Here is a 24,849-nt window from a genome sequence, read left to right as displayed (position 1 = left end):
AAATTCAGTTCCAGACATTGCAGCCACAGTGTACAATATTCTGTTGAGTATCTGCCCACTAAAAGTTATGGGTCATGCTATTCAGGAGGTTGAAGTGGGAGGATCATTGAGCCCAGGAGTTTGAGACCAGCCTGGGCAACAGAGCAAGACTCTATCTATCTCAGGAAAAAAAAAAAAAAAAAAGCAAAAAGAGTTGTGAACGAGGATCTGCTGATTCACACCCTGAAGTTTAACCCTGGCCAGTGTCCAGGCATTGACACACCCCGGATGGAGATCTTACAAAAATTAAAGAGAAACAAAGACCTGCCCCAGCAAAAAAATAAAAATAAAAAAAATAAGGAAGAAGGGTGCTGGGGTTGGGGCAGGGGAAGGAGGAGGAGAAGGAAGAAGAGGAAAAAAAAAAAAGGAGAAAATAAGCCAAAAAAATACAAAATTTGGAAGATCCCAGCTCCAAGAAGAATAGGTATCTGTAGGTAGAATACACTTATCACCAGGCAGAATTTTGCTGTGGACCATTCTAGCTGAGTTGTCTGGGGTTAGCAGAACAGACCTCTGAAGATCAGACATCTGCAGTGCTGTTTTTGACTCCTGGTCAGGAAGAATCCTAGCCAGAGGAGGTGTCAGCCAATACATGGCTGTGAAGTGTTCAAGTCTATAGAGATTTGGAAGGTTTTGGTTTTTGTTCTAGAGATCAGTTACATTTGGCAAAGGCCAGCCAAGAAAGAGAGGGCAGGGAAACCTGGTAGCTTCGCAAATATCCACAGAAGCTTCCCAAACACCCATTGTAGGCATGCACATTCGGGGACTGTAAGATGAACTGTGGCAGGGAACCACAGGGTCAGCAGATGGTGTCCTGGACTGCGAAGGTGAGTGAAAAGGGGACCCAAAGCTCTTAAGACTTAGCCTGGCCTACACGCACCCAGTAAGGCCTGAATTCAGTATTTTCCAGCTTTTCTAGGAGTAACTCCTCTCTTCAGTAAGTAGCAACGAAGTACCTTAACCTCTCCAGTACATATAAAGGCCAAGTCCTCTGACAACATTTCAGACTTGGTCCCAGCATCCAACAACGTCTAAGTCCCGGGGAGGAGGCTGATAAGGGGCCTGGACCAAAAACATCCCTCTCCATGTAGACAGCCCTAAACCAAAATAGGAGTCACATTTTCCATCCATACGCAGATGACTTTCTAGGTAAGTTTGTCTTATCATAGGTTCCAGCTCTGAAGTAAAATGATTACATCACTTATCCATGACATAATCTCTTTCAGGGATTTTTTTTTTCTTTTTTTGAGACAGCGTGTCACTATGTCACCCATGCTGGAGTGCAGTGACACTATCACAGCTCTCTCTGCAGCCTCCACCTCCCAAGCTCAAGGGGTTCACCCGTCTCAGCCTTCTGACTAAGCTGGGACTATAGGTGCATGCCACCATGCCTGGCTAATTTTTAAAAATTGTTTGTATAGATGATGTCTTGCTGTGTTGCTCAGATTGGTCTTGAACTCCTGGCTTCAAGCAATCCTCCTGCCTCAGCCTCCCATAGTGCTGGGATTACAGGTGTGAGTCACTGCACCCGGCCTCAGGGATTTTAATGTGCTGTTCATCCCTCCACCGCAGGATCTGCAGAGGACATCCACGTCTGCAATTACAAAAACAAGTCCCTTGGGGCACTGGTTCAGTTTATCTCAGGTGTTGTGATATACTAAATTTGGGAAATGATGCATGCTACAGCCCCCTGTGGAGGTCTGTGGCTTGTAACAGCATGTTAAAGACTCTATGAAGTCATACACTAAAGAAACTGGTTTCAATGTGTTGAGCATGTGCTTCAGGAACTTATTAGACATCAGAGTCCACCCTCCTCCCCACTCATAATATAACCAACCACCAGTGGAAACTGGTATATCATAGGGCATAGTTCAAATTATTCTAGAACCCTGTCAATCAAGTGTTCCTTTTCCAAATTACTGAACATCTAGATTAAAGTCCCACCCATGTGGATGGGTGGGACAAGCCCTTTGCAGTGCAGCTCTCAAGCACAGGCTGAGAATGGGTCACCCACTAAACACAGCTCAAGGGAGGCTGCTGGCCCTGATCTAAATATCCCATAGACCATTTGGGTTGCTGTCAACTGGCTCTGGTAGAGAACCCCTGAGGATCAGACCACGGTGGAGCAAGTATAATGGCAGTAGGTGCGTCAGGTTTCAGGCCTGCAAAGAGGAGCTGTATGTTGGTCTTCTGAGAATCAAGGCCTGAGGTAGCTGGATCTCTGTGGCAGATCGCCAGCCCATAGGGATCCAAGGAGGTTTTGATGGGGTCTGTGGGGCAGCTTCATAGATGCTGTCAGGGCCTTACCATCTGTGGGTTTCAGGCTATGAGAGGCTAGAACTAAGCAGGGGCAACAGAACAGATGGACAAGCCAGCAGGGCAAGTGCAGGGAGCAGGGGCCAGAGCCAGAAGAAAGAAAAGAGGCAGTAGGGAGGAAGGTACTGAGGAAACACAGAGGTAGGGAGTGGGCAGTGGTCTACTGAAGTCTCAGATAGGCATCTTGCAGGGCGTGGAGACAGAGAGGAGAGAAGGGGAAGATGGCAGCTATCTGATAGCTATCGGCAAGGGAGGGACATGATGCTAGGAAGGAGGTCACATTACCCATGTCGCTTCTATTCTGTTTTTTTTGAGACGGAGTCTCACTCTGTCGCCCAGGCTGGACTGCAGCGGTGCGACCTTGGCTCACTGCAACCTCCTCTGCCTCCTGGGTTCAAGCAATTCTCCTGCCTCAGCCTCCCGAGTAACTGGGATTATAAGCGTCTGCCACCATGCCCAGCTAATTTCTTTGGTATTTTTAGTAGAGATGAGGTTTCACCATGTTGGCCAGACTGGTCTAGAACTCCTGACCTCAAGTGATCCGCCCACCTTGGCCTCCCAAAGTGCAGGGATTACAGGCATGAGCCACTGCACCTGGACTGTCGCTTCTATTCTTGCCTCTGGGCTTCTCCACAGGTCCCTCAACAGTCCTGGCCCAGCTTGTCCAGGCTCAGTCGGGGATGCAGCCAGTGGAGGCATCTGACAAATGCTTGGAGTCCAAAGCCCAATGCTGGCTCCATGCGTGCTCCCTGACCAACCAGCAAGAGTGTAGATAGACACTTCGGCAAACTCTTTTGAAGGCAGTAGAAAAAAAAGATTGATTTGACCAGGAAGTCTGGCACTGTCAGAAAAATAGAAGGGACTGTAGAGTTACTTTCATTTATTATTTAGGACTAATGACCTAAGACACAAATTTCACTATTCTATAAAACAATAAAACAACTCAAACAAAAAAGACACTAAAAACATAATCTGCACCCAAAACTTTCTAAGAAGGAGCTTAAAAAGTACAGAAAACAATAGTGTGATTTATTTAATACTTTGTTGCTCAGAGTGCTGGCAGAGTTAGGACACCCTATATATCACACCAATACTCAATGGCTAAAGTAGGAAAGTTTTGATAAATTAAAAAAAAAATGTAGCATTGCCAAATTCTTTATTCAGAGTGGCAAAATTATTCAGTGGTTCCCAACCCCAGCACATTAGAATCACATACTTATCCCAGGCCAGGCCATTTAAATCAGATGGGGGAGATTTGGGACAGGTGATGGGGTTGAAGGATTTTTTTTTTTCAAGCTTGTTCTGGCTCTTTGTTATGTAACAAACTACCCTAAAACTTAGCATGGTTATCTGGGTCACCAATCTAGAGTTCTGGCAGGGCTTGGCAAGGCCGGCCTGTCTGCACACACAGCATTGGCACAAGGCCGGCCTGTCTGTTCACAACAGCACTGGTGCATGGCCGACCTGTCTGTTCACACAGCATTGGTGCATGGCCGGCCTGTCTGCTCACACAGCACTGGTGCAAGGCCGGTCTGTCTGAACCCACAGCACTGATGCAAGGCCGACCTGTCTACACACACAGCATTGGTGCAAGGCCAGCCTGTCTGTAAACACAGCATTGGTGCAAGGCCGGTCTGTCTGCACACACAGCACTGGTGCAAGGCCAGCCTGTCTGCACACACAGCATTGGTGCAAGGCCAGCCTGTCTGCACACACAACATTGGTGCAAGGCTGGCCTGTCTGCAAACACAGCATTGGCAGAGGTGGTCTGACTTGGGCTGAAGATTCCAGAATGACTCCTTCTCAGAGCTTGGAGCTGTGCTGGCTGTCAGGACAGTGCTCAGCTGGGCTTGAGGGCTGGGGACTTCCATTTCTCTCCAAGGAGCTGCTTGGATTTCCATGTAGGATGGTACTGGGCTCCAAGAGTGACTGTCCCCAGAGACCCAGGAAGAATCTACAAGGCTTCTTCTGACCTGCACTCAGATGTCCCAGAACATCACCTCTGCCACATCCTACTAGGTCAAGTAACTCACTAGAGCAACTCAGACTCGAAGGGAGGGCACTCAGATTCCAACACTCCCTGGGAGGACAAGCAAAGCATCTGCTGCCATCTTTACCAAAGCTCTTGGTGTGGAGCTGCAGTGGATGATTGTATTGGCTTCCTGTGGCTGCTGTCACAAGTACCAACTACAAGGTTGGTAAACAACAGAAATTTCTTCTTTTTTTTTTTTTTTGAGATGGCGTTTCACTCCTGTTGCCCAGGCTGGAGTGCAATGGCACTATCTCGGCTCACTGCAACCTCCGCCTCCCTGGGTTCAAGTGATTATCCTGCCTCAGCCTCCCAAGTAGCTGGGATTACAGGCATGTGCCACGATGCCTGGCTAATTTTGTATTTTTAATAGAGACAGGGTTTCTCCATGTTGGTCAGGCTGGTCGTGAACTCTCGGCCTCAGGTGATCCACCCACCTCGGCCACCCAAAGTGCTGGGCTTACAGGCATGAGCCACCATGCCCGGCCCAGAAATTGATTTTCTAAATAAATTAGAATTGGTACTACCAGGTGAAAATCAAGGAGGGAGCAAGGCTTTGCTCTCTCTTCTAGCTTCTGGTGTTCGTTGGCAATCTCTGGCTTGTGGCCATCTCTTCAAATTTCTCTCTGTTCCATCTTCACATTTCCTCTGTGTGTGTAGTAAAATCTCTCTCTGCCTCCCTCTTAATAAGGATGCACATGACGTCATGTAGAGCCCACCTTGATAATCCAAAATAATCAATCTCCTTATTTCAAGATCCTTATTTTAATCACATATTCAAAGACCTTTTTCTAAAATAAGGAAATATGGATAGTTTCCAGGGCTTTAGATCTATTTTTCTTTGGTAGATGGGCATTATTTTACCTACCACAATGATGAAAAATGTATATGTAAGCTCCTGAACTGGACTCCAAGCCCTGCTAAAGAAACCCAGCTTCCTGCATTATTTTGAATCAGAAAGGCATCAGGACCAAAGCCCAGAGTTGTGAGGGGAGTAAGAAGCTTTGTATGACATCTAAGACATAACAGTCATCAGCCTAGGAAAGTGTCAGTGACACAGATTGGTAACTTACCATTTCTTTGCAATTTTACCCAGTTTTTCTGCCCCCCAATTTTCTTCTTTTTAAATAAGTATCTGCTTTATTGATATATAATTCATATATATATTTTTTTAACTTGGCCAAAAACCTTCAATAACATGAGCTTTAATTTGTCAGGGTTTCAATGAGCAGTGTGAAGACTTTAAAATGCATCTAATAGATTTCAAAAGATCAGAAATGGGGCCAATATAGAGAACTGCTCTAATGTTACTAAGATAACATAGGGACTCAAGAGATGCAAATGTCTTTCCTCTCCCCAAAAACACCCACTCTTTAAGGTCAGGTAAAAACTGATCTTCTACAATTCACTACAATTCTTTAAAACGTACGCCCAGACGCTCTACCTCAGACAACTTAGGGAGAGCCACCCTAAACCGGTAAGACCTTCATTGAATTTAACTTTTTTTTTTTTTTTGGAGACAGAGTTTTGCTCTCGTTGCCCAGGCTGTCATGCAATGGCACGATCTTGGCTCACCGCAACCTCCACCTCCCGGGTTCAAGCAATTTTCCTGCCTCAGCCTTCCGAGTAGCTGGGATTACAGGCATGCGCCATCATACCAGGCTAATTTTGTATTTTTAGTAGAGACGGGGTTTCTGCATGTTGGTCAGGCTGGTCTCGAACTCCCGAGCTCAGGTGATCCACCTGCCTCGGCCTCCCAAAGTGCTGGGATTACAGGTGTGAGCCACCACGCCCGGCCTGAATTTAACATTTAATACCCATTTTGAAACATACATTTTATTTTATGTACAACAATAAATTATGTAATAAATTTCCTATACTCTTAAAGTAGATGGTGGCAGTTTCAACTTTAAATAAGAATAGTATACAGAGTGGACATATCATTTAAAAAATTCTTAAGCAGGAGAGCTTTATCAGAGATAAGGTATCTGCTTAAGATATTGCTCAAGCTTCTGCATCTGCCTGCGGATAGTGGGCCAGTGAACTCTGAGTGCTCCAGTGCATCTGCAGTGGTAACTCTCTCTCAGAGGCCATTTGGAGTGCACCCAGGAGGCACTGGAATCAAACCAGATCTGGCAGAGAGGATGGAGGAGGGATGGAGGCGCACACTTTGAAGGTAGAAACACCTGGGACGGAATATCAGGAGTGCTGTATCACCCAGCCAGGACCAGAATTTACCCTCAAGAGCATTCCTTCAGCTTACAGAGATTTCACAAAGGAACTGAATTAATAAGATATAAAAACAAGTTCCAATGCACTGTCTAGTTTTCTCTGTCTCTGACTCTCAGATTCTATGTTCCTTTTTATAGATTAAAGAAATTTTTTCTGAGGCCAGGCACAGTGGCTCACACCTGTAATCCCAGTACTTTGGGAGGCCAAGGCGGGAGGAACACTTGAGGTCAGGAGTTCGAGAGCAGCCTGGCCAACATGGCAAAACCCCATCTCTACTAAAAATACAAAAATTAGCCAGGCATAGTGGCTCCCGCCTGTAATCCCAGCTACTCGGGAGGCTGAGGCAAGAGAATTATTACTTGAAACCAGGATATGGAGGTTGCAGTGAGCCAAGATTGCACCACTACACTCCAGCCTGGGCGACAGAGCCAGACTCTCTTTTTTTTTCCTTTTTTTTTTTTTTTTTTCGAGATGGAGTCTTGCTCTGTAGCCCAGGCTGGAGTGCAATGGCATGATCTCGGTTCACTGCAACCTCCACCTCCCAAGTTCAAGTGATTCTCCTGCCTCAGCCTCCTGAGTAGCTGGGATTACAAGTGCGTGCCACCAAGCCCAGCTAATTTTTGTATTTTTAGTAGAGACGGGGTTTCACCACGTTGGTCAGGCTGGTCTCGAACACCTGACTTTGTGATCCACCCACCTCAGCCTCTCAGTGCTGGGATTACAGGCATGAGCCACCACGCCCAGCTGAGACTCTGTCTTAAAACAAAACAAAACAAAAAAGAAAGACATTTTTTCATACTCATTTGAATATCTAAGAATTTCCTTTTTTTTTCTTTCTCCACTAAGTGGAGAACAATAAACACCAGCATAGCGCACACAAACAACTCCCATCTGCCACATACAAATTGTCTCTGATAGGTGAAGTGACAAAGAAGAGATATTGGCCGTTGTGAAGGCTTGACCATCATCCCAGGAAACAAGCCTAGGGTCTCCTCTGCCAACTTTAGTTCTCCAATACCAACTCCCATTCAGAAAGAAGCGGGGTGAAAAGTAAGATTCACACACCTCTAACAGTTCTTGGATTTTCAACCTTCCCTCCTGCGTCGCTTTAGGCCATGGGCCTTTCAAGCATATCTTTCTGGCTGCCCAGTGGTCTGTCAGGAAAGGGGAAGGTTCTAGCTAGGTTACTTCCTGTTGTCTGCATTTCCGATATTCCCATTCAATGCTTTATGCTCTCATCTATCCTAAAGGAGCAGTTGCTACATTTTATTTCACAGTAGTAATTTTTAATTTCTAACCAAAGTTTACTGAACTGACTTGCCTGAACAACCAACACGATCCCCTCCTGTAAGAGGTATTCGTGGATGCCTGCAGCTTGCTGAACACGCTCATTAGTCCACGTCCTCTGGTTGCCATGGCTGAGCTGGTGCTCACCGTGAGTCAGCTGTGCTTGTTATGAAACCTGTTTATGCCCATCTTACTTGCTATGGGAATCATTATGTAGTTCAATATTATATGAACTAATTTAACATGAGTGTGGACAGGGTTGTTCCTGTGCAAACTAAATTGAATGTACTTACAAGACTCTTAATAACTGCATTGAAGTAGTTATGGATGTTAATAATAAAAGATAGGAAAACATCTTAAAAACCTAGAAGGATTTTACGCTTAGGCTGTTTCAAGTTTTAGGCCGAAACTGGGAATGTTAAACTGTACATTAAAGGTATTGTTTGTGCCAGGATGCTTCTGAAGAATGCAAATGAGCCGATTTATAGTCAAAGTAAAGCCACTACAAATTCTGGAATTGATCTACATGTATACGTTTTGATTCCAAATAAAGTGCGTAGGTATTCTTTTTTAATTCCCCTCAGTGACTACTTTTTCTTTCTTTTGATGAGAACTAATTAATACTGATCACAACTGTGTCAGCTAAGAAGGCTACACTGACCTCTGGTCTAAAGGGCGGCAAGCCAAAGAAACTCATCCCAGACACAGCAGATACAGTTTAATTGCTACAAGTCACCTAAACTGCTGAGAGTCAGTGCAGCCTTCCCATAACTGTATTTTTCTTATGTGTCACCCATCCACCCCCACCACCTCCCCTAATCCCCAGTGCTGAGAAAGAGACACCAGTTCATACCCATCCTTTTTGTAAAACTCCAGCATCATATTATCCGTGGCGACGCTGAGGGGCCGGCGGGCCTGCTCGGGCTGGCGCCGGTCAGCAGGGTCCATGTCTGGGGAGGGCATTGAGCTGTAGTTGGCATTATGGTTCACGTGTACTGGACTCCCATAATTGCCAGTAATGTTGAACTCTATCTCTGCGGGGGAAGAAAGAATTGGTACACGTGAACTCTTGGTCTGCCACACCCTTCCTGGGCAGGGGAGGAATGAGTCCAGACACCCACTCCCTCGTATGTCATCCCTAGAAAATTTCATCCCATGGTTCACTTTATTAATATAATGCATCACATTAACAGGCCAAAAAGGGGAACACATGTGATCACCTATATAGGCATTTAATAAAGCAATGTCAATTTGTGAAAAAAACAAACAAACAAAAAAACTTTGTAAAAACAGAAACGGATGGATACTTTCTGAAATATATAAAATCATCTTTCTAAAACCTCATGCTTAAGACTGAAAGCCGACAGCTGTCCTAATCAAATCAGGAGAAATGGCAATGCTCACTATCACTACCATTACTTAACACCATTTGAGAAACGCTAGCCAATGGAATTAGTCAAGAAAATAAAATAAGAGGCAATATTAATATTTATAGATGATGACACTGCCTTTCTGGAAAACCATAGAGAATAAATTCAAGATATTAGAAATAGAGATTTCATTAAAGTTGTTTTTTGGCTGTCAAAGAGATACACAGAAGTACTTATCCCATCCTTTCCTAGTCAATGAGAATAAATTAGCTCTGCACGATTCTGTCTGTCTGCAGTGGTAATGAATTAGCTCAGCCGCAGAACCTATAGGATTACTGCCTTGACTCCTACCTATCTTGACTTCCCACACCCACCCAACTCTGTTATCAACGCAACTCTTAGGGAGTCAGCAGTTCAGACCTTAAAACACATGAAGCAAAAGAAAGACAATCAAACTTCTTCAATGTTAGAACAGCATTAATTGATTACCTCTAATGGGCAGAGCATAGAATTACTAACCTATCCTCACATGCCTTAACAGCTGTTGCAGCACGGCAAAAAGCATTCCCTTAATGTCTACCAAACATACGGTACAGTACCAATTATTATGTTTTTAAGCAGATGCCGAATTTAGTATAACAACTGCTATCTCTTCAAAGCTGTCACCATTGAGAGTCATCTACTTATGGAGTGAGGCTTCTGTGGCTCAGAACATCTCTGAAACTCCCTCTTAGGAAGCTGCCTTCAGAGCCTAATTTTGAAGCAGGCATTAAAAAAAAGAATCTCATTGCCTTTGAGATTGAGCCCCACCTTCACATGCTGAGGGACAACTCAAAGAGCACAACCTAGGGTAGCAAAAGGGGGGTCTGTAAGGCACCCAGGTGATCTGTAAGTCCTGAATAAAAGTCCCCATCCATCTCAGGACCCTGTCTCCCTCTCTGCATCTACAAAGTGAAGGATTTGGGGCACAGGATCTTTCCTTCCTGCACAAGCATTCTAAGATCTGCAGATTTGAAGAAACCATGGTATGGATATTAGACCAGTAAAATCCACGGACATGGTTAGTACAGACAGTGGACACCTTCAGGCCAGAGTGTCCCTTGAAATAGAGATTACAGGCCAGGCACAGTGGCTCACGCCTGTAATCCCAGCACTTTGGGAGGATGAGGCAGGCAGATCACCTGAGGTCAGGAGTTCAAGACCAGCCTGAGAGACATGGAGAAACCCTGTCTCTACTAAAAATACAAAATTAGTCCGGCATGGTGGCGCATGCCTATAATCCCAGCTACTCAGGGGGTGGGGGGTGAGGCAGGAGAATTGCTTGAACCTGGGAGGTGGAGGTTGCGATGAGCCGGATCGCACCATTGCGCTCCAGCCTGGGCAACAAGAGCAAAACTCCGTCTCAAAAAATATAGAGATTACAGAACAGGAAGCTGCCATGACTCCACCCCGATACGTGTGTGCCTTTGTGCACGTCTGCATGCATGTGTGTGTGTCTGTGTGTTTACAGGGGAATCAAAAAAAACAAAGCCCGTGGGCAGTGGTACTTGGCTTCAAAGGCTCAGAACTCGCAGTGATACTCCTGTTCCCTGCCTCTTGCCCCCACACCTAGGTGCTGTCACGTACCCCCAGGGAAGAACCAGTCTGCATGCTGGATGATAGGTTCAATGATCCCAACAATTTGCAGCGACACTGTGGTCATCATCTCTGTAATGTTCCTGTAAGCAGAGAGCAGAGGCGAACAGGGTGGAGTTAGTAGCTGAGGCAGGGTTTGAGGAAGGGGCCCTGGACTGGAACGAACCCTGCAGGCAGAGGTTTGAGAGCAGACTTTCTCTTGGGAGGGACACTTCACCTTTCTGAACTTCTCTTTTTCCATCTGCAGAATGGGGATAACCCCAGGGCACATGAACAATCCCTACAAAGCCACTTTCAATGTGAGGTGTGATTCTCCTCCCTCCGATCCCTGTGATTCTCATCCTCTTTCCAACTCTGCTGTCTCTGGAGACAGCCCTCTATGCCTCCGAATCCTGAGGCTGGGATGCGCCCTCTTATGACAAAGTCTAAGAGCTTGCCTGACCTGTGCCACCATGTCCTACACCCTCCTTCCCCCTCATCCCAGTGCTGACTTAATTAGCTCAGAGAAGACCCTGACTTCAGACCTGTAGCTCTGGGACCATCAACAAACAGAAAGATCTGCAGAATTCTGTGCCTCCTCCTCAGCCTAAAAGAGGAGCAGGCCAACACAGAAATAGGGTTTGGAAAATACAAGAGGCTGGTGCTCAGCTAGGCCCCTGCTGTCCTGCCCACCTGCTCAGGCCCTGCAGTCCCACCTGATCACCCACATCACTTTTCTGCCCTGTACTTACCCTTCTGCTTGTGGCCATAGGAGGTTGGGTCCTAAAACAATTGCCATGTTACTGGGAGTCATCTTGTTTACATCTTGATATTCTGACAGCTTGGATAAAAATTTGATCAAGTATCTAAAAGAAAATTAGAAGGGCCAGGTTTAACCAAGGCTCAACACCAGCCATGTCACCACGGGGACTGGACAGAAGCTTCTCTCATGTCACATATCTCACTGACTAGGAGACTCATGCGCCTGCAATGTAATGAACATGTGTCGCATGTCAGGAAATGGAAATTCTGCATCCTCTTTCCAAAAACAGACAGGCTCAGATCTCACTGGGTCAGGTGTCAACATCTGCTTCAACTAACACTGGCCAGAAAGTCTCCATCTTTCCTTCTGACTCAGTATATAATGACCTGAAGTGCCTCGCTTTTTACAAACCCCATTACTTCTTGCCATCTTCCCTGTGTGCAGGAGTGATAAACAGTATGTCTAAGTACCTTTGGCAGGAATATCTACATGCTAGGGGTGGTGTTTCCCGGAGTTACCCTCAGTTGGGTGCTCTGGAAAGATCTAATAAAGAAAAAGTCCAACACAGACTTAGTATATGATCCAGCGATTCTATTCCTAGGGATAATACCCAAAAGAAAGCTGTCCACACACAAATTTGTACACGAATGTTCATGGAATCATAATTATTAATAATAGCCAAAAGGTGGAAATGACCCAAATGTCCATAAAGGGATGAACCGATAAATTAAATGTGGTATGTCCATACAATGAAATATTATTCAACCATAAAAAGGAATGAAGTATTGGCACATCCTGCAACATGGATACACCTGAAAACATTATGCTACGTGAAAGAAGCCAGACACAAAAGGCCACATATTATAGTATTCCATTTCTATGAAATGTCTAGAATAGGCAAATCTATGGAGGCAGAAAGTACATTAGTGGTTGCTTAGGGGCATGGTTGGGGAAAATAAGGAGTGCTTATGGGAAGGGGATTTCTTTTTTGGGGTAAGGGAAATGTTCTAAAATGAGACACCAGTAATAGTTGCAAAACTATATGAACACACTAAAAACTATTACATTGCACATGTTAAAAAGGTTCAATGGTATGAAAATCATAGCTTAATAAAGTTATTTTATAAAAAGAGCCAACAAAGAAGCTATATAGAAATAAAACAAATACAGTGAAGAAGCTACTTGCAAATTTAAAAACACAGCTCTGGCAAACCACACTAAAAATGTGCCAGTCCCTGACAAGAGGCCCCAGGACCCTGAGAGGACATGTTTTCTCTGGCCTGTCAGTTACAATAGGCTGTGGTCCTAACCCCATTTTGCTTGGATCATACTGAAGCGACTCATTCGGGATTTTCTGCTCACCTTCGTCAGCCCGGTAGAAAGTCCAGCAGACTCATGTCCTACCATGTAATCACTTAGCTGTCACTGTGACAACTCCACCCACGGCCTCTCCTGGCCATGCCCCACCCTCCAAGAGGCCACACGGGTCTGGACCAGGATGTGGGACCTAAGCTGAGAGCTTAGGCCAACCCATGGGCTGGCCAGAGGCCTAGGGCTGTGGTCAGCAACATGCCATAAGTTGAAACCATCCGATTCCCACTCTTGGGATCTGATTTGTAATATACATACAATTTACTACTTTAGCCATTTTTAGATGTACAATTCGGTGGCATTAAGTACATTCACAGTGTTATGAAACTATCACCACCATCCATTTCCTGAATGTTTTCATCTTCCCTAGCTAAACCTTGTCCCCATTAAACAATAATCTTGGCCAGGCGCTGTGGCTCATGCCTGTAATCTCAGGACTTTGGGAGGCCGAGGCAAGCGGATCACCTGTGGCCAGGAGTTTGAGACCAGCCTGGCCAACATGGTGAAATCCCGTCTCTACTTAAAAAAAAACACAAAAATTAGCCAGGCATGGTGGCGCACACCCATAGTCCTAGCTACTCAGGAGGCTGAGGCAGGAGAATCACTCGAACCCCGGGTGGTGGGGGTTGCAGTGGGCCGAGACTGCACCATTGGACTCCAGCCTGGGAGACAAAGTGAGACTCTGTCTCAAGAAAAACAAAACAAAACAAAAAACAATAATCTTCTGTCCCCTAGCCCCTGGCAACCATCCCCTAGCCCTGGCAACCACCATCCCATTTTGTTTCTCTATGAGTTTGACCACTCCAGGTACTTCATATAAGTGGAATCATGTATTGCATTTGTCCTTTTGTGTTTCTTCGGCTTCTTTCACGTAGCATAACGTCCTCAAGGTTCATCCATGTGATGACAAGAATCAGAATGGCATCCATTACATGAACATACCACATTTTGTTTATCCACTTATCTGTAGATGGACATTTGGTTTCTCACCTTTTACCTACTATGAACACTGCTGCTACGAATACGAGTGTGCAAATATTAAGTCCCTGCTTTCGATTCTTTTAGGTACATACCCAGAAGTGGAATTTCTGGATCCTACAGTAATTCTGTGTTTAATTGTTTGAGGAACTGCCATCCCATCATTCTGGGGATTTTTAACAGGAAAACAGAAATAACCAGGCAGATGGCAGTAGGTGCTGATGCTGAAAATCTGCCTCCTAAGAATCTGGGAGGAAAGGCAGCAGGGCCGGGATGGGTGCTGGCAAGACAAAGCGGTAAAGAAGCAGAGTGTGAAGCAGCAGGAGCCAGGCGTGGAGAAGGATCTGCAGTGCGCCGGAAGTGGAAGCTCGGGTGGTAGCAAGAAAAGCGAGAGGCAGACGTGGAACACAGCTGGGGCTCGGGAATGAGGGAGCACTGGAGAGAATATGCTCCCTGTCTCTCCTTCCTGCGGACTTGCTCAAGGACACTTCTGCCTCCCCCAGCACCCATGTAGGTCAGCTTCTCCCAGGTGTCCACCAACACCTACCTGTCTTTACCACAAATCCCCAATATCTTAAGATAGCTTGCATTCGTCTTTGCTCCTTTAACTGAATTAGCCAATGGTTTGCTTCTTTGAGTCCATTTCCTTATCTAAAAATTGGCAATAATTATTCCTGCCTTCCTTCACAGGGTGGCTTGGGGTTTAAAAGAGACCACGTGTGGTGGTGGGTGCCTATAGCTACTCGGGAGGCTGAGGCAGGACAATGGTGTGAACCTGGGAGGCGGAGCTTGCAGTGAGCCGAGATCATCCCACTGTACTTCCAGCCTGGGCGACAGAGCGAGACTCCGTCTCAAAAAAAAAAAAAGAGACCATGCATGTTAATAATACCTTGGACATCATAAAATGCTATGCATGGTAGTTACCATGACTTTTACCCGGGGAGTTGTATGTCTGAGGCTTACATAAGCCCAAGCCATGTGTCTACACTTAGTAAGTATCCACTTACCGGATGTTGTTGTGATTGGCCTTGGGCAACTTTTCGCAAGCATTCCATAGAGCCTGAAGCTTCTTGTCTTGCTCCTGGATACTGAGAAATTGATAGGAAAAGTCATTGGTTGAGTACGAACCAATAAAGTCTCATTGGAAATCATATTAACCAATCATTGTAATATTTGATACCAACCATTGTAACTGACCATATCAGCAAGCTAGTATTAAAGAATTTGGTTGTTATTATTTACCCCTCTATGTTCTCCTTCTGTCTTGTCCTGTGCTATTTTAACAATGCTTCCACCACACACCTCAGAGGCCCCAAATGAATATATGCCAGAGCCAGAGACCTGCTCTGGTGTGGCAGGGCTATGGGGCTGCAGGAGGACACAGATGCCAGTTAGGGAGCTCAGCCCATGGGCTATTCTGAGCCTGTATTCTGCACGACTCCAGCATGGAAACAGATCACGTAAATGGCTTGCAATCATGTGTCCTTTTTGAGTTTCAGGCTATCTTGCACTGTCCTAGTAATCCCTAACTTCAGCCCCTGCTTCCCTTGCTCCTCCTGTGACTCCCGGATGTCCCATCCTATGACAAATCTGTCTGTGTCCTGCTGAGTTGGCCTGAAGTGCAATGTCTTGTTAAGGTTAGTGTTGGCCTCTGATGAAACTCAGCTTCATCAGAGGTTCATAGGTTATCAACCCAACAGCCTTGGGAGCTTTGAATCACAGAACCCAGACCAATTCAATCGAAATCTCTGAAAAAAAGGTTCAAGCATTAGTGTCTTTAAAAAGCTTCCCAGGACACAATGATGCACACAGAGGGTTGGAAATCACTGTTCTAGGCAAAATTACTTGGTTTAGACGAAGTGATCTTAGGTACTACATGCATATCATCCAGTGGTAGAAATAGGTTCTTGTTTTTCCCTGGTTCAAAGACACTGACCTCTTGAGTCACCTGGATCATTCCTATTTCTTAATGGAGACCCACATTTGCAAATGAAGCAGGAACAGGAGTATCTCTGGATAGGTCCTGAAGCACTGAGCTATCCTGCCTTTATCTAACTGTATATCATCAAGATCACTTATATATCCAATAAATAATAAGAGTGACAGTTTCCATCAAAGGATATGTTCTCACTTGGCTTCATCCCTAGGACCACATTCTTGTCCTAGAGAGGCAAAAAGTGCTGTGGTTAAGTGTAAAGGCCCTGAAACCGGACTCCTTGGATTCAAGTTCCCATTCTGCCACTTATTAGCCAGCAGGTAACCTGTAGTTACATACCTGTTCAATACCTCAAATTCCTCAAATGTAAAATAGGAGAAACAGCACACCCCACTTCATAGGGTTCTTGTCAAAATTACATGAGTTAAAAACATACAATGAGCTTAAAACAATGTCAAGTCTCTAATAAGCACTCAATAAATGGTAACACTTGTAATTATTAATATCATGAAACCCAGCACTCCCTTTTCACAATGAGATAAAAGAGAACCATATATTCAGCCAGCCTTTTGAAGTGCACAATCTCCATTCTGCTTTGGAAATAAAATATCATTATGCAACTTGATTGGAGTTGGCTTTTCTCACTCTACACATTTGAGCCTGGCTTCCCTTCCAGGTCAGGTGGGTCTCTTCCAGGCCCAGTTCTTCAAAAAGTAGAAGGAGAAGCACCAGACACATATTCCACTGTTGTTTCTGACAGGTGATGAGAAACAACACCTGCTCCTCATGGTGTTGTTGAGAAACACACTAACAACTAAATCCCATGACTAGAAATCTCCAGAAATCATTTCCTTTCGCAGGCCCCTAGCTAAGGTGGCTATTTGCCCTAGTCCTGCTCTCAGAAAACATTCTTCTCCCTCCTTCTTCTCCCACCTAGACTATCTCTACCCTCATCTCCACCATCTTTGTGCTGGTAGAAATTCTCCCATCCTATCCTGTTGTTGTGTGTTTCCTCACTACACCAGTCCATTCACTCAGTAAAAGTACATTCCTCCAAACAGTACTATTTACTTAAGACAGCTCTTACCTATGCCCAAAAGAACATACAATGCCATAAGCCAGGACTCAAAAACCATGCGTGGGAGCCAGAGCACGCGTTAGGGCTAGTGGCTTTGCCTGCTCCATGCAGCTGTACTCTACCCGACACACTGCTACAGCCCTGCGCCTGGCTTTGGGCTGCGGCCTCTCCCTTGGGTGCATCTTCAGGAGGGGGGAGAGAGGCTGCTGCCCATGTGTCATGACACGTGACCTCCCTTTAAGTTCATTATTACTTATTGTTAAAATATATTTAGCTATTACAGATGAGGGTAAAGACCCTATGCCCACTCCCTTGTCCTACTTTTCTGGCCAGAAGGAATCACTGCTGTCAGCCTACGTGAGCCCTTCCAGAACTTTCTTTTATACACTTACACACAAATATAGGTCCTTTTAAAATTCTATTGTTTTAAGTGTGCTGGGTGTTTATTTTCCTTTTTATAACAATAGAATGTCACAGGAGTCCTTGTTAACTTGCTTTCGTATCTATTTATGTTAGCATGAATAACTCTACCTATTTTTTAATTGTTCCAGTGTGTGATGGTACAGACACTCCACAGTTGACTTAGCCACTTCCCAACCCCCTTCTCCACTGAATCTTTAGTGACTTCTAGGCTTCTGCTATCTCAGATAATGCTGCCATCAATATCCCTGGACCTGCCTCCTTGGGCAAATGTATAAGCACTCCTTCATGGCAGAGATCAAGAAACGGGGTTGCGAGATCATAGGTTACATGCTTCTATAATTTCAGCATATACTCCCAAATAAACCATAACTCACAGGACATTCCAAAACAAGGGGTACTCACTTGGAAGCCTGGATCCACTCATCATAGAGTTCAAAGGTCATAAGAGGTTCTGGCAACTCTCGGAGGTAAGATTTCAAAGCTCCTAGGCATGAATGAAATATTGGTTGTGAACTGTTATGATGCGGCAGAGGCAAGACCCACCAGCCAGCACTGCCTATGTGGGTTCCATCTGGGGATGGGCCTCCTGATCACCATGTCAACAGCAAATGGTAGCTTCCTGTGGAAATGGGTACGAGGCTTTGACGGGGGACCTCTTACTTCCCACAATTACCTCATCTTCCCTTGGCATGCGGGGAGGCCTTCCTTCAAGGGGCCAGAGCACCCAGCCCTGAAACTGGGCACTGAGTGGACATATCTGAAGTGCGTTGGGCAGCCACTGGCTCGAGTGTCCTGCACTTGTAGCCACACAGCCTCCCCACCCACCCCTTCCCTGTGAGCCTCCATGGCACACAGGAGCGCTGAGAGGTGCCCACCTGCAATTGCGTGGGGGTCTGCCGAGTACTCCTGCACATCCACCACGCAGCAGTCAAGGGCGGCTTTCAGCTTCTTCAGCTTGGAGGCAGAGGGGGCTACTCGGAAGAGTCCCTACCAACAGGACAGAGGGTCAGCGCACAGCAACTCCAAGGTACAACAGCAAAGCGCAGAGACCCCGCAACTGCCTGCTTCTTTTCTCCAAAACCTCTTAGACGCATTTGTCCAACACCATTTACCAATCCCCTAGTTGCCTGCTTTCTCAATGTCTCCCTCTTTGCACATAAGCAACTTCAGAGCAGGAACTGGCTTTACCCACTGTTGTATCCCCATAGCCTCGGGCAGGGGTGGCTCATCACACTGGCTCAGTAACTATTTACTGGATAAATGAATCTTGGGCACTTAGACATCTTGTTCTTGTATGTGTAAGATAAATCTTGGAGAAGAATTCGACTAAGACCTGGTCAGTCTGGTAAGTTGAATGTGAGAAGGTCTCCAGGGTGTGTGTGTGTGTGTGTGTGTGTGTGTGTGTGTGTGTGTGTGTGTGTGTGTGTGTGTGTGTGTGTGTGTGTGTGTGTGTGTGTGTGTGTGTGTGTGTGTGTGTGTGTGTGTGTGTGTGTGTGTGTGTGTGTGTGTGTGTGTGTCCCGATCTTGACTCAGTACAAGCAATTCTCGTGTTCAGTCTCCCAAGTAGCTGGGATTACAGGCACCCGCCACCACGTCCAGCTAATTTTTTGTATTTTTAGAAGAGATGGGGTTTCACCATGTTGGCCAGGCTGGTCTTGAACTCCTGACTTCAAGTGATCCACCGGCCTCAGCCTCCCAAAGTGCTGGGATTACAGGTGTGAGCCACAGCGCCCGGCCTATACTTTTAGAATCAAATAAAGTCTATGCCTTCAGGGGAAGGGCAGACTGGGTGGGGTGGTTTGTGAGGTAGCCTCCTTCCATTCTTCTGCATTCCATTCTCAAGAGTTATTTTCAAATCACTGCCATTTCTTCTAAGTGAAGCACTGCACCTTAGAGAGTGAAAGAGAGCTATGAAGTGAAAGAGAAGAGGAGAGGGCTGTGTGGAGAAGACGAATGCAGGTCAGAGTTGGAAAGAAACCTCCACGTCACAGGTAAGTGACACATGGGTTAAAGACCTATCGGTTTCTGTTTCATCTTAGTTCCTTGCATTCTGTAATGCAACCCACAGGCTGATAAACAAGCAGGCAGAACAGTCCTTATCCCTTTAATCTTTTATGGCCATATAGACTTCCAGTTTCCTTTAGAAAAAGTGTTCCTACTCTGGAATATCAAGCTTATGTCTTGCTAGGATCACTAACCCCCTTCTCAATATAGATACACAGATGTGCAAAGCTCTTTGGGCATATATGTGAGGAAGCTACATGAACATGTTTGGACGAGTGTATCAGTAAGGCTGCTATGACAAAGACAGCAAGCTGCACAATACATGAAAGGAGTCACTCAGATCTTCATAAAACCATGCCTTTGCCTATGCGAGAAGAGCCAATAGGATTTGGTGATGGACAATGCCAAAGAGAAGGAAACAGAGGTGTCACAGATAAGCCTTTAGATTTTTGATTGTGTAACTGAGCGAAGCATAAAAACTAGGAGGAGGAGGGGATTGTTATATTAGCTAATGAGTCCTGTTTCAGGGACTGTTCCTGTTAGAGGAAAGTTTGCATGGAAATGTTGAAGGATGGCAGTGAGCATGAGTGAAGCCTTTTCACACGGGGAATCCTCACTGAGGTTGAGGAGCAGATCTAGCAGGGCAGGGTGGGGACCATGGTGCTGAACAGAGAACCCTGATGCCCCTAGGTCAGAGGCCAGAGGGGACCATGGTGCTAAACAGAGAAACCTGATGCCCCTGTGGTCAGAGGCCAGAGGGAACCAGAGGGCCAAAGGAACTAGAAGTTTCGAGGATGGTTACATTAGGAACACCAGGCAGCACTGTGGCCAAGGAGGCTGGCAGTAAGTCATAGGATTTGGCAATCTGGGGGTCCCTGGGGATCCCGGAGGACAGTTTTAGCCCAGTGACAGGGGCGAAGCAACACCAGAAGAAGATCTGTAGGTGGTGGCAAAGATGCAGGAGCTGCAAATGTTGAGAGTTATTTTAAGAAATTGGGTAGCATAAAAAACAAAACCAAAGAGATTGGGAAGAAATATGAGGCTACGGTTGGGTTGAAAAGGGATATATTTTTTTAGGCTAGGGGAAACTTGAACCTATTTGTTACTAAAAGTAAAGAGCAGACACAAAACAGGGAAAAATGCAAGTGACAGAGCGAGGTCTGTTGAGAAATGGAGTAGCCCAGAAAGGACAGAGACGGGAGCTGGGAGATGTCAAAGGTACTGCTCTTCAAAAACCAGTTTATGTTGATTAGATATTTGATGATTCTAATAGGTTACTGTTACTTTTTGGGGAATATTAATATTTTTTTTTTTTAGACAGAGTCTCACTCTATTGCCCAGGCTGGAGTGCAGTGGCGTGATCTCGGCTCATTGCAACCTCCGCTTCCCCAGTTCAAGCCATTCTCCTGCCTCAGCCTCCTGAGTAGCTGGGATTACAGATGCGTGTGCCACTATGCCCGGCTAATTTTTGTATTTTTAGTAGAGACGGGGTTTCACCATGTTGGCCAGGCTGGTCTCGAATTCCTAACCTCTGAGGAGGGCTGAGGTGATCTGCACTCCTCAGCCTCCCAAAGTGTTGGGATTACAGGTGTGAGCCACTGAGCCCAGCCTATTATATTTTTTAACTAATTTCTTTTTTTTTTTTTTTAGAGAGCATCTCACTATGTTGCCCAGGATGGTCTTGAATTCCTGGGCTTAAGTGATCCTCCCACCTCAGCCTCCCAAACTGCTGGGATTACAGGTGTGAACTACTGTGCTCAGCCAAAAATTATATTTTAAAACATCCTCTATCTTATAGAGATACATACTTAAGTATTATAAATGAAATGATATAATGTCTGGGATGTACTTCAAAGTATCCAAGGCAGGGGTTTGGGGGCAGGAAATGGAGGCAGAAATGTAACAAGATTGCCCATAAACTGAGTGGTAAGGCTCATTATGTTATCTTTATGCGTTTATGGTTTTCCATAATTTTTTTTAAAAAATGATAGGGAAAGAAAAGGTCCAGTTCATCTTCTTCCATGAAACTCTCTCTCAGGGATGGTAGATACCTTTTTGGTTTTAAATTGAGGCCCAGTGCAGTGGCTCATGCGTATAATCTCAGCACTTTGGGAGGCCGAGGTGGACGGATTACCTGAGGTCAGGAGTTCAAGATCAGCCTGGCCAGCATGCTGAAATTCCATTACAGGCTCTGGGAGCCTGTAATCCCAGTTACTTGGGAGGCTGAAGTAGGAGAATCGCCTGAACCTGGAAGGCAGAGGTTGCAGTGAGCCAAGATGGCACCACTGCACTCCAGCCTGGGCAACAGAGCAAGACCCTGTCTCATAAGCTAACCTAAGCTAAGCTAAAAAAATTTGATAACAAACATGCAAATGCCTGGCACATAAAATGTGTTAAAAATACACATTTATTCCCATTCCTTTTTGAATTTCCAGCATCTAGAACAGGCTGGCCTACAGGAAGCATGCCACATACACCCACATGCTCACTGGCTTCCTTCTCATCCTAGCCCTTACTTTGTCCCATATAACTTAATGCTCCCTTAGAGACTTACAGACTGTTCTGGATGAATTAGGCTTAACTGAGAGATGCTAGACTGATCTCCGGCAATAATTTTATAAGTCTCCTATCTCACTATTTCATACTTTGCTCAATAAAACATGTACAGCATGCCCTAAATAAATACTGATTGGCTAATCAGATCAAAGGAAGATGGAGTAAAGATATTAAAATAGTCTATGGAAGAAACCAAAGATGAGATCTATCTCCCAGGAAATGATTTACACAGCAATAAAACAACACTTATCAAGAACTTCTTGGGTCAGGTGCAGTGGCTCATGCCTGTAATCTCAGCACTTTGGGAGGCCGAGGTGGGCAGATCACTTGAGGTCAGGAGTTCAAGACTAGCCTGGCCAACATGGTGAAACCTTGTCTCTACTAAAAATACAAAAATTAGCCAGGCATGATGGCACATGTCTGTAATCCCAGCTACTCTGAGGCTGAGGCAGGAGAATCGCTTGAACCCAGGAGGCAGAGGTTGCAGTAAGCCGAGATCCTGCAACTGCACTCCAGCCTGGGTGACAGAGTGAGACTCCGTCTCAAAAAGAAAAAAAAAGAAAAATTCTCATAGACATTTTTTACATGTGGCTCTTAAAAAGTACTTTCTAATATATCTATCAATCATATTTTCAGGATCTCTATAAAAGAGTTATGATAAAAAAGTTTAAGAGCCTTAACCTTTAAAATTACCTAAAATTAGGTAACTTATTAAGCAAGAGGAAGAGGCAGAAGAAGAGGAGAAGGAAGATGAAAAGGAGGAGGAGAAAGAAGGAGAAGGAGTAATAATAGCAACAGCAGGGTCGGGCGCTGTGGCTTACGCCTGTAATCCCAGCACTTTGGGAGGCCATGGCGGGTGGATCACAAGGTCAAGGGATCGAGACCATCCTGGCCAACATGGTGAAACCCCATCGCTACTAAAAAAAAAAAAAAATTAGCTGGGCGTGATGGCACACGGCTGTAGTCCCAGCTACTTGGGAGGCTGAGGCAGAAGAATCACTTGAACCCAGGAGGCAGAGGTTGCAGTGAGCCAAGATCGTGCCACTGCACTCCAGCCTTGTGCCAGAGCAAGACTCTGTCTCAAAAGAAAAAAAAAAAAAATAGCAGCAGCAGAATGCCCAAATTATCCAAACATGTTAAACCGGGGGAAAGAATGGCTAGAATATGGCCATCCGTTCCTCACGGCCATCACGATTCTCTCTTCTTGTCGGATGAAGGCTCACAGTAAAAGGCAGGATCAATCTGTGTTCTGCAGAAGATGGGTCTGAGCCACTGTCTTAAGCCATTTGGATTCGTGGGGGCCGGAGTGGAGACGGTACAGGAGGGAGGATCCTGTAAGCTCTGCCTCATGGAAGAGGAGATCTGCCCGGGGTGGCGTGTGGCCGTGCTCAGCCCTACCTCCTCCTGCATCCCACACTCGAGCAGCATGGTCACGCACGCCTCGATGGGGAAGGCGATCTCCCGGCCGCTGATGGTGAGGTGCTCCTCCAGCGGCTTCCCAAAGGAAGGCTTCTCCACCCAGGCCTCTGAGGGGAGGAGTGAGAAAGAGTCAGTCAGCTGTTCGCCAAGGTCACTCATGCTGGAATCTCGCTTTCCTTTGTCGTCCAGATTCTCCTAAGATTACCAAAGAGAGGGAGGCCCAATTGAGCCTCCATTCTGTGGTTTTAGGGATGACAGGAGGACTGGAGTGGGGGGTGGGGGATGGCCAGCCAACTGCGTCCAGGGCCACTGGGGTTACTGTTCTACAGGCACCCCTACGCACCCCCGACTCAAGGCACCAGCTTGGAAGTAAGTCCAAAAGGCTCATCTACAGGTGATCCTGTTGGGCAGAGTGTAAGGGCCAACGACATACAAGGAATTCATCTCATCCGGGAAGGCAAGCAGGCTCCCCGGCGCCCTCCCTTCTCCAGGGAAGGCCTGCACTTACCCTGTTGTGCTTTGATCTGAGGCAACACAGCCTGCAATAGTGTCAGGGACTTCCTATGGTATTCAGCTTGCACTTCTATTAGCTGAGAAGACACAAGGCAAGCATCACCCTTAGCGAGAGGCAAGGACACAGGCTGCCACGGCATGCAAAGCATTTTACAGAAAGGTGCTTCCACATGGGGAAGGAGGTAGTCACCCATTCCCTCCTCCAATCTACCTAAAATAATGAGCATGCTTCCTCTTTAGCCTCCATAACAACAAAGTCACTACAAGTGGAAATTTGGGAAGCAGGAGAACCAGACAGGAATAGGGGGAGCTCTTCAGAGCTGGAACGTGGTTTAGAGAGCTTGATTTTATCACCACCCTTCTTCCTCTGGCACCCCATCCTCAGTGCAAAAGGCAACAAAGAAAGGGGCAACCGTAGCAAATGGAAATGGAAAACACATTTAGAAATACATTTACTGAGTCAGGTGTGATGGCTCATGCCTGTAATCCCAGCTACTCAGGAGGCTGAGGCTGGAGGATCACTTGAGCCCCGGAATTCAAGACCAGCTTGGGCAACATAGCAAGACCCCATCTCTTACAATAGAAACAAATTTGTTGAAATAAATATGAAAAATAATTTACTTATGAGATATGTATGACTTAAACGTCATTAACTTGTATACATCTTTTGTTTCTGCAAAGTTAGTTTAACGTATAACTGATCAGAAAACTTGTGGCTTGATCTGCAATCTTCTTCAAATACCCTGGAGGTGAGATTGCTTTGGTGAAAATGATGCAGTCCAAAGAACAAATTCCTTCAAAGTATTCTGTTTTGACCATCCCATTAATTAAAAGTGGCCAACATGTTGATAAGAGCAGATGAAACTCATAAACACTAGTTACTTCATTTGTTTACTGACTCCTCCTATCCCTTCCCCAAAA

The 24,849-nt window shown here is 45.6% G+C and overlaps 1 protein-coding gene across 4 annotated transcripts in view; it reads right to left on the bottom strand.

The window, feature by feature from the left end:
• Window positions 1-24,849, bottom strand: part of ARHGAP44 (Rho GTPase activating protein 44) — a 201,240-nt gene that overhangs the window by 23,882 nt on the left and 152,509 nt on the right. For all 4 annotated transcript variants that reach the window (XM_054456371.2, XM_054456372.2, XM_054456374.2 and 1 more), the window contains exons 9-16: window positions 23,924-24,005; window positions 23,395-23,522; window positions 18,312-18,423; window positions 17,839-17,920; window positions 15,007-15,087; window positions 11,640-11,753; window positions 10,900-10,991; window positions 8,757-8,937 (exon numbers count right to left, since the gene is read on the bottom strand). In XM_054456371.2, coding sequence (XP_054312346.1) covers window positions 8,757-8,937; window positions 10,900-10,991; window positions 11,640-11,753; window positions 15,007-15,087; window positions 17,839-17,920; window positions 18,312-18,423; window positions 23,395-23,522; window positions 23,924-24,005 — 872 coding nt within the window. The remainder of the gene's footprint in view (window positions 1-8,756; window positions 8,938-10,899; window positions 10,992-11,639; window positions 11,754-15,006; window positions 15,088-17,838; window positions 17,921-18,311; window positions 18,424-23,394; window positions 23,523-23,923; window positions 24,006-24,849) is intronic.

This window comes from Pongo pygmaeus, chromosome 19 (assembly GCF_028885625.2).
Source record: "Pongo pygmaeus isolate AG05252 chromosome 19, NHGRI_mPonPyg2-v2.0_pri, whole genome shotgun sequence".
Lineage (NCBI taxonomy): Eukaryota > Metazoa > Chordata > Mammalia > Primates > Hominidae > Pongo > Pongo pygmaeus.
This window is presented reverse-complemented; position numbering and strand designations above follow the sequence as displayed.